Genomic DNA, 12463 nt, shown 5'->3' with positions numbered 1-12463 from the left:
AGTCAATGTTTTGGGCCGAGACCAAAGACACTGCCCGGCCTGCTGAGTTCCTCCAGCATTTTGTGTGTGTTGCTTGGTTTTCCCGCAACTGCAGATTTTCTCGTTTGTAACTTTGAGCAGGCAGCTTAGATGGCTGGTAGGTGCATTTTTTGTAGAAGACAATCAGTTGGTTAAATAGACAGAACGATAGCATACAGTTCTGAATTTTCAAACGTGAGGTGACGCATTTAGGGTGGACTAATATGGCTAGGATATACACAATAAATGGTAGAGGTCTTGGAAGCATTAACAGATGGTGGGCAAGGGGGGTGAAATCTTGGCATAAATGTCCAAAAGATCCCCAAAAGCAGCAGCACAGATAGACAAGGTAGTTAAGGAGGCATATGGGATCATTGCATTCGCTGGCCAGGGCACAGAATATAAGAGTGACAAATTATAGCTATTTGTTAGGGCATAGTTCTGGTTACAACACTCTAGGAAAGGTGTGATTGCACTGGATGGGGTGTGGATAAGATTCACCAAGATGATGCCCGAGATGGAGCATTTCAGCTTGGTGGAGAGATTGAAGTATGCTGTATCCCTTCTTTACCTTCCTATCTACTGTATTTGTGTTGGCACTTTTAGTGAGCAGTGGACATGCACGCCAACGTCCCTCTATACTTCAATGTTCCCAGGGGTCCTGCCAGTTGCTGAATTCTTTCCCCTCAACTTTGATCTCCCAAAGTGCAATGCCCCACCTTTGTCCAGGTTAAATTCCATCTGCTATTTCTCTGACCACATTTCCAAATGGTCCATATGCTACTGAATCCTTTGACAACGTTCTTCATTGTCCACAACTGCCATTTTTTGTGTTATCTGCAAATGTACTGATCAGGCTACATTTTCATCCAAATCATTTATAATTAAAAAAAAGTCAATGTCCTTCTGAAATACGACTGGTCCAGTCAGAATGATACTTTTCCACCATGACCCATCAACTATGGCTAAACTAAATTTGAATCCAATCTACTAAGGTTGTATATATCCCATAATCTCTTGGAGTAATTTGCCATGTAAGGCTTTGTCAAAAATTTTACTAAAATCCATTATACACCATCCACTACCCTATCCTTAATGACCTATGTCACCTCCTCAAAAATAACATTCTATCATGTTTGTGAGACATGATCTCCCTATCACCTACACAAAGCTACGCTATCCTCAATAAATCCATGCTCTTCCAGATGCAAATAGATCTTCACAAGAAACTTCTACAATAATTTCCCTAATGCTAACGTAAGGCTTACCAGCCTATAATTTCCTGGTTAGTTTCTAATGTCCTTCTTAAGTATTAGCTATTTTCAGATACCCTGGAAGCCTCATAGAACCATAGAAACAGGCTTTTTTACCCTTCTTGGCTGTGCCGAACCATTTTTCTGCCTAGTCCCAATGATCTGCAACTGGCCTATATCCCTCCATACACCTCTCATCCATGTACCTGTCCAAGTTTTTCTTAAATGTTAAAAGTGAGCCCGCATTTACCACTTCATCTGGCAGTTCATTCCACACTCCCACCACTCTCTGTGTGAAGAAGCCCCCCCTAATGTTCCCTTTAAACTATTCCCCCTTCACCCTTAACCCACATCGTCTGGTTTTTTTTCTCCCCTAGCCTCAGTGGAAAAAGCCTGCTTGCATTCACTCTATCTATACCCATAATAATTTTATATATCTCTATCAAATCTCCCCTCATTCTTCTAAACTCCAAGGAATAAAGTCCTAAGCTATTCAACCTTTCTCTGTAACTCAGTTTCTCAAGTCCCGACAACATCCTTGTAAACCTTCTCTGCATTCTTTCAACCTTATTAATATCCTTCCCGTAATTCGGTGACCAAATCATCTGTGGCTGAAAAGGTTTTAGACCATATCAATCTCCCTTCCTTCCTCACTTAATAGCTCCTGAAGAGTATCAAAGTAAACAAGTCTCTAGGGCCATAGAATTTCAACATCCCTGATCTAGCTATCTGCCATGTCCTTCTCATTGGAGAATTTCTGTATCTCTTTAGTAAACAGGCAAGTAAAAATATAAGCTGTCAATGTAGTGGAAGAAGAGTTGGAGCCTTACCGGGAAAGAATTAGAACATGGACTGTTCTACGTAGTCAATGCAAGGTCAGCCCATGGCCACCCCAAGAGCCTGGAGAAAGTGGGAGGAACTGAAGGAAAAATTGTTGAGAGTGAGGAGCAGGGTGCTGGTGGAGGTGAACTGGTTAGAAAAAAGTCCAGGAATTCAGTCAATTGGCTAAAGATGGCCTTGTTTTCAAATTACAACAGAGAAGCCTCAAAATAATGGTCATGCATAGAAGTTTAAATAGAAAAAGAATTTAAATTAGTATAATTTAGGAAATAAAAGAAATTGCGAATTCCGTAAACAGGCGCTGCACATACTGTTAAACATATTTCATGGATAAGCCACTTCTTCACAGCCATTACAGAATTTTACACAGGATCAGATGAAATAAGTTCAACTTGATTACAAAATTATTCTGTACATGAAATATTCCAACTGAGAGTGGGGAAAGGAGCAGAGATTCTGCATTATATAGGAATGCTCTATCAAAAGTTATTCCGATGATGTAATCACAAGTTGGACTTTTATTTTCATACCTTGTTGACAAAGCACAGAGTGATCCTACAGCAACCAGGTATTTTGCAGGGCCCCAGCCGACATACTCAAAGGCAACAGGAAGTGGACTCCGAGCATCCAGCAAGTAGTATGGCATCATGAGGGTCAGTGCAGCAGAAACTCCAAAGTAAGCCAGGAAGCACACCAAAAGGGAAGTCACAATTCCAATGGGAATAGCCTTTTGAGGATTTTTCACCTCTTCACCTAAAATGGTAACACAGAACATTTTGTGGCTTGTGTACAAATAATTACTACTGAACAGTGAACCTTGTTGATTGGTTAAAGGTCAGTAAAGAGCAAGATATTTCACAGAGCTGCCCTCCATCATGTTATTTTGGCAGAAGTGCAATAATGGATGTTTATGTTACAAGCAAAGAATTTCTGATGGTGATTGCACTGCCCTTTCAATAATAAAGGGAGGTTAGATACTTTCACTTTGATCAAACGAGCAGCGATGCAAATGAGGAAAAACAGTAACACTGGATGAGTGAGCCAAACATCTGGCTTTTTCTGTAGCAATGACAAGATGGGAGAGATGGCAAGTAATGCCATGTTTATAAGATAAATGAACAGTTAATCAATTTTGTAATGAAATTAACTTCTATCCAAAAGAAGCAGAATTTCAAGGATAGCATAAAATTTAAATTTATGGGGCATACATGCACACAGAAGCAAAAAGGATACATTTACATTCAATAACCTGGTAGTTCCCTATGAATTTGATAATAAAAGTCCATCCTTTTCTTTCTAAATTTAGGAATCAAATACAATTCTTTTTGGTACACAAGTTTCATTTGAAATCATTTTGGAGATGTGTTCTTGTGCTGGCTGAGCAGGAAAAAGGCAATCATACTTGTATTGTGAAGTACTGGAACAAAACATTGAATGGGCAATTGGAAACCTTACTTTTAAAATATCCATGTTTTACTTCACCTGTTAAGCAGTCATCTTACTCAAAAGCACATGTGACAAGAAATAACAATGATTTTTAAGTTCAGAAAATTACGCATACAAGATCCTCCTCAAATAACAGTCATAGCCCTTAAGTGCATATCATTAGTGGAGTTCAGTTATATTTGAGCTCTCTCAACAAGTAGGAAGTCATATACAAAGAGAGCAACTAGAGTGAATAATGATTAGGGTATTAATGCCCAAATTCATGCACTCTTGGTGTCTATGCTGCTCTAGTAGAGTGTGAAATCACTGGATTTGCCTCTGGAAATGTCCAAAAACTTCCACTGCATATAGTAGGTTATTGTTACATAAAGAAATAAATTCAATAATGATGTGATAAATAAAAAGCTGGCTCTTACCTGTAGTGGCAATACAGTCAAACCCAACGAAAGCATAGAAACAGGTAGCAGCACCAGCTAATGTTCCACTTAATCCATATGGTGTAAAACCACCCACACCATAAATGCTGGTGACATTCTCTGCAGATGAATTGCTATGAAATAGAGACAGAATATACATTTTGTTTGCTCTATAAACTCAACCTTATTCAGATAAAAATAATTTCAAACACAAGATATTTCACTTGCATGGGATTTAATTAAATTTGTGTCTGTATGATGAAACATTTCCACTTTATGTCAGCTTGTTTGAAACCAATATAGAATGACACAATTACATAGTTTAAATAGTTAATATTTTTAGCATGATATAATCCCTGATTTTGTTACTTATTTTGGAACTGTTGATTTTGTCCTAACAATTGTCTAGCTGGCACCAACCTGGTGTGAGACATCTCACTGCCCTCAGGTTGTAGAAAAAACAATCCACTCCCTTATTTGAAAGGAATGATAATCAATATGGGTTTAAGAAGTCGAGTCCAGCAATGCACACCACGTGCCAACAAATGTTTGTGCATGCCATTTTGGGCACAGATGCCACAGGTTTGCCATCACTAACGCTGTGCTTTATGTTTTTAAAAAATCCAACAATTTCTAAAAATTTTAGTCCTTTGAAGTTAAAGTATACAATACAAAATTATGTCTGGGTCAATGTTGTTTTTGTAATAAAACTATAAGACATAGGAGCAGAATTAGGCCATTCAGCCCATCGAGTCTGCTCCTCCATTTCATCATCATCCCTCTCAACCCCTTCTCCCCATCACTTTTGACACCATTCCTTGGGCACCACAGCGATGTAGAGGTTAGAGCAGGGGTGGGCAAACTTTTTGACTTGTGGGCCACAAAGGGTTCTAAAATTTGACAGGGGGGCTGGACCAGGAGCAGATGGACGCAGTGTTTTGGTAATACACCTCATAAGAGAAAATAAAATATCATGGGATATGTAGAAAACATGTGCTTTAATTTCAATTGAAAATGAACAAATGCATTACAACAAAATATCTGTCTTTGAAGTCCTATGGTATTTAGCTATTTATTGAAATGAATTTTAAAACACTGAAAATTAAATGAATAAAATACAGCTTTTTTAAAAATGGTAACAGTTGTTATTTTAAAGCACAGAAAATTCTGTTATCCTTCAAGATATTATCATCATCACTCTCCTCCTGCCTGTCTTTATTTCAAAAACTGTAGGAGATGCAGGTCTACTTGTCCTGCTCCTTCTTATTCAATTGTCCCCTGTGCCAAAACTCAACAACGACCAGCACAAGGACAGAACAGTGACAGCGCGCCAGTATGCGGAGAGCGTTATTTGATCTGGAGCGCATTTTTTATTTTGAGAACGTACGTGCACCTGCGCACTACTCATGTACATCAGTTAACAGAAATGACATGTAACATGTAAGGCTTATTGAAAAAATATTTTCAAATGCATTTTTTACATAACACAATGAAGAAACTTATTTTTAATTTCAGTGGGAACACTGTTGTTAGTCTCCCTTTTTAGCCAGCGCATCAAAGTCTGGATTTAGTTTTGTTGTGGCGATTCTCAGGATGGATCTGAGGTGTTGGTCAGTTAACTTGGATCTGTGGCTGGCTTTGTTGATGTTCATGACGCTGAACGCCTGTTCACACAAATAGGTCAAGCCGAACAAAGAGTAAAGCGCAAATGTGGAGTAATACGCTGCACCTCAACAAAGGTCAATGTGTAGCGGTGTGCTACATGCAGCGCTAAAATTACGTCACGGAGTCGGTAACTGCAGTCGAAGAAAAAAAACTTTATTCGAAATCCCCAGCCTCACTTTTAAGCCTCCCTCAACCTGCTCCCCCCCCCCCCCCCCCCCGTGGCGCAGAGGCTCCAAAGCTCTGTGCTCGCAAATCCCCGCAGGCTATCTCCCTTAGCCGGAATGCTGGCTAATTGTGAGCCAGTTCGGATGTGCCAGGAAATGGGTCGCCACAAATGTATATAGAGTGCGTCATCTATTGGGAAAACGCCAGAATTGCGGGGAAAAAACGTTAACAAGGTTTATTAATATAATTTCATCAAGTTCTGCGGGCCGGATTAAAAAGCTTTACTCAACAAGTAAATCAATTATTATTTTTTCATTTTATTATTTTTTTCCTCTCTGCTGGATTATGTATTGCATTGAACTGTTGCTGCTAAGTTAACAAATTTCACATCACATGCCGGTGATAATAAACACGATTCTGATTCTGAATTGCCTCCCTTGGTTTTTAAAAGCTTCCCAATCCTCTAACTTCCTACTAATGTTTGCTATACTATATGCTCTTTCTTTTACTTTTATGTTGTCTTGGACTTCCCTTGTCAGCCACTGTTGCCCCATCCTGCCTTTAGAGTACCTCTGTCTTTGGGATAATTCCAACCAGCGCCTTCCAAAATTAACCCCAGAAACACCAGCCATTGCTGTTCTGCCATCATCCCCACTCATGTCTCCTTCCAATCCACTTTGGCCAGCTCCTCTCTCATGCCTCTGTAATTCCCTTTACTCCACTGCAATACTGATACATCTGACTATCTTCTCCCTCTCAAACTGCAGGATGAATTCTATCATATTATGTTCCTTGCCTCCTAAGAGTTTCTTCACCTTAAGCTCCCTAATCAAATCTGATTCATTACACAACAGCCAATCCAGAGTTGCCTTTCCCCTAGAGGGCTCAATCACAAGCTGCTCTAAAAGGTCAGCATGTACAAATTCCATCTCTTGGGATCCAACACCAACTTGATTTTCTCACAATCTACCTGCATATTGAAATCCCCCATGACTATTGTAACATTACCCTTTTTAAATCCCTGCTGTAATTTGTACCCCACATCCTGGCTACAGTTCAGAGGCCTGTAAATAACTCCCAGAGCCATTTTACCCATGCAGTTGTTTTTGTTTAAAAAAAATCTTTACCTACAAGGATCCTACATCTTCCAATCCTACAACTAGGCCCAGGACATAGCCTCAAGATTTGGGAGAGTAGATTTAGGACGGAGATGAGGAGGAACTGCTTTTCCCAGAAAGTGCTGAATCTGATCAATTCCCTACCCAATGAAGCAGTGGAGGTTACCTTAGTAAATATATTTAAGACAAGGTTGGATAGATTTTTGCCTAGTAGGGGAATTAAAGGTTATGGGGAAAAGGCTGGTTGGTGGAAACAAGTCCATGGCCAGATCAGCCATGATCTTATTGAATGGCATAACAGGCCTACTCCTGCTCCTATTTCTTATGTTCTATGTCACCTCTTTCTAAGGATTTTTTTTTAAACCAACAGAGCACCCCACCCCCTCTGCTTACCAGCTTGTCTTTTTTGATACAAAGTGTATTCTTGCATATTAAGTTCCCAACTATGATCTTCTATCAGCCACAACTCAGTGATGCCCATGAAGTCATACCTGCCAATCTCCAACTGTGCTACATTATTACCTTTTCCCATATACTACATGCATTTAAATACAACAACTTCAGTCCTATATTTCTCACCTTTTCAATCTTGCCCCCACATTGCACTCCCACTCATCCCGCTGACTGCAACTTTGCCCTATCATCTGTCTCTCCTTCCTTACAGCCTCACTACACACTGCATCTATTTGTATTCCAACTGCCCCATCCTCAACTCGATCACTCAGGTTCCCATATACCTGCTCCAAGGACATGGACCTAATGTAGACAAATATGATTAGTGTACTTGAACAATATGATTGGCAATGATTGGGTAAGTCAAAGGGACCATTTCTGTGCTCTACTACAATTCTAAAGAATTCTAAATTCTAAAGAAGTCTGGGGCAGTATCTGTGCCATTTTTGGTCCACCAACTCAAAAGTATTCCTGTAGGTTTGCTCCACTGCCCCAGATCCCTTTCCAAATATCAACAAAATTTTCCCTTAAAGGATTTCCACACCAAAACCCTGTAGCAAGCATAGCATCTGTACAAGAAACTTCTCCTAACCTCCCTCCTGGTAATTGGGACCTGAAAATCCCTCATCTTGCTAATGATAGATTCTTTTCCCATACACTCAGCAAAACTTCTGATCATTTAAAACAGCCATTAAATTTCCACTTAACAAACTTACCTTACGATTGCTGTAACATTGATGAGAAACTCCTTACTGATTTTCCAGTTCTCCGGGTCTCCCTTCACAAACCCCGTAATCATAACAAATACAAGGACCACTATATTGATAGCAGTAAATACTTTGGTGACCCAAGCAGACTCCTTTACACCAAATGACAGAAGACCTAAGATGGATAAAATGTTAAAAAGCATCAGTCAGGTCTTTTAGCCACTAATGTAAATCCACAGCAAATACAAAACGGTTCAACCACAATGTTGGTCAATGTTTATCAGCTGAACTAATAAAATGACAGAGGAGCTGGGAACATCTCATTTCTGTTCCTTGCCAATGTATACAGAAAATTCTACCCAATGCATTTTCACCACCCTCAACACACATCCGCAAAAAAGTTGGAGTCAATGTTTAGGGAACTTCCAGGGTTACTCAAATCTGTCTGATCCATCCCTGGCAGACTTAACAACTGCACACATAGGCACAGACGCCATCCTAACGGCCTGAAAATACTGCCTTTCTACATGGCCAGGAGCCCTTGAATTGATTGTTAAAAAAATAGCAATGTTTCTCTTGTACAATGGAGATTAAAATACAAAATCTGCAATCCATCTGTCCTCATATAAACAACCTAAGGCCTTTCTGTTTTAACAGTGAAGAAATCAATATCATGGTTGTGAAATTTTACTTACATAACCTTCCAAATTTAATTTGAAAGCTGGATTTCAAATAAAATGTTGAATAAATCCAAATCCCACAATAGGTTGAGCAAAAACACTATTAATATTAGTTTAAGGAAATAATCAATTAAAAAGATCATTTATTACTCTTAAGAATTTTTAAGCATCAAAATATTGGCCTCAAAATTCTGGTGCATCAATGGAGCACATTGGATTGAATGCAGGGTTACAGTGGAGAGCTTGGGATTCTTAAGGGATCACAAGTCAGATAGTCAGGACTATTGAGGAAAACAGAGGGTTTAAAAGTTCAAATTATTAAGGATCTGAAGGCACTGGAATGACTTGGCAGGGACTTTGGGAATTACTGCTGATGGGATTGCTACAGTTTTAGTGAAGGAACCAGATGACAAAAGAAAAGGGACTTGCCAAACAGGGTTCCCAATCTACAGTTCTTTTGGGAAAGAAACAAGCTGCCTTGACAATACAAGCAAAGGTTGTTCCAAGGACAATGTTGTTGAAACTCCCCTGTAATGTTCCTATAGGAGTGATGCACACAAGGTTAATACTATCACAAGTGCACACAATGCGAAATAATCGGAAGATTCTCCCAGCTGGAAGTGATTGGTCACATTTAAGGAGATAAAATCTTAATTGCTTGGTATTGCACTTCAACACACCTTGGGGAAAAATATTCAATTTTCAGTGCTCAAAATTGAAAAATAAAATATCACATGATTGAATTTCTAATCACACCTCATGAAAAAAATTGAGTATCTCCTATATATTCTCTTCTTCTTTCCCCCCACGAAGGTCCTGTTTTTAAACAGTTTTGTTCTCTCTCCATTGTCTTATACAAGGTACGTATAGATTTATTTACTATTTATACTATCATCTGCATCTATTGCCTGTGATACTGCTACAAGATTTTCATCGTACCATACCTCACCATGCATGACAATAAACACATAGCACATGACAATAAACATGACTTGATAGACATAATAAACAAGCAGATGAAAGCAGTTTTCATGTATCAAGAATCATCTGAAACTGATCCAAGATCATTTTAAAGTTGGAAAATAAAGTCAATACTGCTTCCCCAAGGATATGCTTCACCTATTGGACTGTAAAAAGGGTAACTATTTCATCGTTTTCTGTCCAAAATAAAAGACCACAGGTTCTCCCTTTATCCTCTTTGCCTTGCTATTTCCATGCCAAACTCTCATTTTAAAGAAAACACAAATGACTTATCGATTCATGAACAGCATTCCAAATCTCCTCACGTAAAAATGATTTACATTATATCATACTTCCTTCATTTACAGGTGAAAAATCTGTGATCCTTTTGTATCCAGCTCGGTTCAAACTCACCCCTCACTTTGCAATCAGTGCTGGCCAATATTGTTTCCGCTTATGTCCCAGCTCAGTTACATAGAGCAGCTGCTAGTGGAAAGATGTTGGGCCTCTTCACTGAATCTGTCACTAAAGTGAATGTACTCATTCATTCCTTGCCAGAATAGCTCGCTTGCAAAACTGCTGATAACAACTTGACCAAGTGTGGCTACACAGCAAAGCTCATTCCTGATATCCTGAGATGGCTTTTCATGTACTATCATATAAAAAATTATGCCTGCATGAAAACTATCTGAACAACAATCTTTTGATACATGGAACCCAGACCATAGGGACAGGCCGTATGGCCTACTGCATATGTTCTACATCACTCTATTCCCTGCCTGTTCCTGTATCTTAAACATTGCTATCATATCTGGCATCTATTACTCTGTTTAAAAAAAAGCTTGCCTCATAAACCTCCTTCAAAATTCCCCCTCTCATCCACAGCCATGTTCTCCAATATTTGACATATCCACCACGACTACCTACCTAATATCTGGTCATCTGGTATTCTATCAGGTTGGCACTGAATATCTGACACCTGACTAAAAACAATTCAAGTTGTTTCCATACAGCAAATTATTTTAGGTTGCATGTCAATATCTTAAGCTAGAAATTTACATCTTAGATGTATTTTAATTGTTTTGTCTGGAAATAAATACACAATTCACTATGATATATGTTTCAGTCTACTGGATAAAGGCAGCTTATTGTGCAACCTTAATGTAATTATACCTGATAATATTAATATCAGACACACAGCAAAGAAGTCAGGGTATTCTGCCAATCCTGGTGACTGCATCCTGAAGTATGTGCCAAAAAATACTCCAATTTGTTTGCCAAGAAGTTCATCAAAGGTCCCACTCCAAGCCCTGGCAACACTTGACGTACCTCGATACAAAGACAATGTGAAAAAGTAATTAAATCAAACTGGATGATCGAACATGTAATTATCAGATGAATAATTACTGCACAAATCTTGATACAATTCCAAACATCCATATTGCTTCTATTTAAATTCCATGTGAGGGTTATATTTGATTTCTGGAACTATTATTATTTTACACACACTATAATCATTGCACTAAAGAGGTTAATGCTCAAATATGCTCCTGTAAACCTGCCACATCTTCTAGAAACATGTGAATGTAAACAAAGATCAAAATGCAAAATAGTAACATAGTATAAATGCTTTCATTTTAAAGGAAATATTAATATTTCAACAATTCCATAACCATTATAATTAATCATTAATATGACCGCTCACACATCAAGAAGTACTATGATATAAGCTAAGGATTTGTACAATTGTATACTACTATAATTTCCACTATTATTCAATGTGTTCAATTTTTTGCATTGAAAATTCTAGCTCAGTAATAGTGTTAAATGATTTCAAATGAACTAGCAAATAATATACTGGAAAAATCAGATTTCAAAGTCAATATTATTAAATATTCCTTTTAAGTGTTAAGGATTAAGCATTCCAGGCAGATCAAAAAGATAAAGCCAGTGCTGAACTGTTCTCAAGCAGGTGATGGTGAGCCATCTCCTTTTACCAGCCTGTGAGAAAGTATTCCCAAACCACTATTGTACAAAGATGGTAAAATTTTGACTAATGCCAATGGAACAATTAGTAATACATTTTCTAATTAGGTTAGTGTGCAGTTTGAGGGGATCCAGCAAGTGGTGGTACTTTTAAGCACCTGCTGACCTTGACTTTGAGTTTGCAGGTTTTAAAGTAGGACAGAGATTCAAAAGCACTTTTCGTGGATGGTATACAGCGATGTCATGACATTGGCAATGATGGACAAAACAATGAAGATATGTCAGTCAAACCAGTTGGATACCTTAAGATTCTTAAGTGTTATTGAAGGTGCATTCGTTCAGGTACATAAAGATGATGCCATCAAGTTCCTGTGTCTTGTAGACAGTGAAAACATTTGGGATGTCAAAAGGCGAATTATTTGCCACAGAATGTCTGAGTTCTGACATGCTCTTGCATCTGTATGACTGACCAGTTAGATTTCCAGTTAAATGTATTGTAAAAGTTTACCTTTCATAATCATGATGAAAATACCAAATACAATGGATTCCAGTTAATTGAGACACATTGGGACCAGTACATTTTAGCACAATTAAGTGACTGTCCAAATTAGCAAATTTTCAAGGGAATAGTTAAAAAGGTATAAAAAAGAAACTACCATTTAACTGAGTAACAAATTATGTATTAAATGAAATACATAACAAATCAGAACACTACCAATACTACTACAGTACTATAAAGCTGTTAGTTCCCAATAG

At 38.3% G+C, this 12463-nt stretch overlaps 1 protein-coding gene across 5 annotated transcripts in view; it reads right to left on the bottom strand.

The window, feature by feature from the left end:
- slc7a2 (solute carrier family 7 member 2) overlaps nt 1-12463 on the bottom strand; it is a 116317-nt gene that overhangs the window by 23990 nt on the left and 79864 nt on the right. For all 5 annotated transcript variants that reach the window (XM_059989283.1, XM_059989285.1, XM_059989282.1 and 2 more), the window contains 4 exons: nt 10895-11050; nt 8091-8256; nt 3974-4107; nt 2642-2864 (listed from right to left, as the gene is read on the bottom strand). In XM_059989283.1, the coding sequence (XP_059845266.1) occupies nt 2642-2864; nt 3974-4107; nt 8091-8256; nt 10895-11050 (679 nt within the window). The remainder of the gene's footprint in view (nt 1-2641; nt 2865-3973; nt 4108-8090; nt 8257-10894; nt 11051-12463) is intronic.

The sequence above is a fragment of the Hypanus sabinus genome, chromosome 14, assembly GCF_030144855.1.
Source record: "Hypanus sabinus isolate sHypSab1 chromosome 14, sHypSab1.hap1, whole genome shotgun sequence".
Taxonomy (NCBI): domain Eukaryota; kingdom Metazoa; phylum Chordata; class Chondrichthyes; order Myliobatiformes; family Dasyatidae; genus Hypanus; species Hypanus sabinus.
This window is presented reverse-complemented; position numbering and strand designations above follow the sequence as displayed.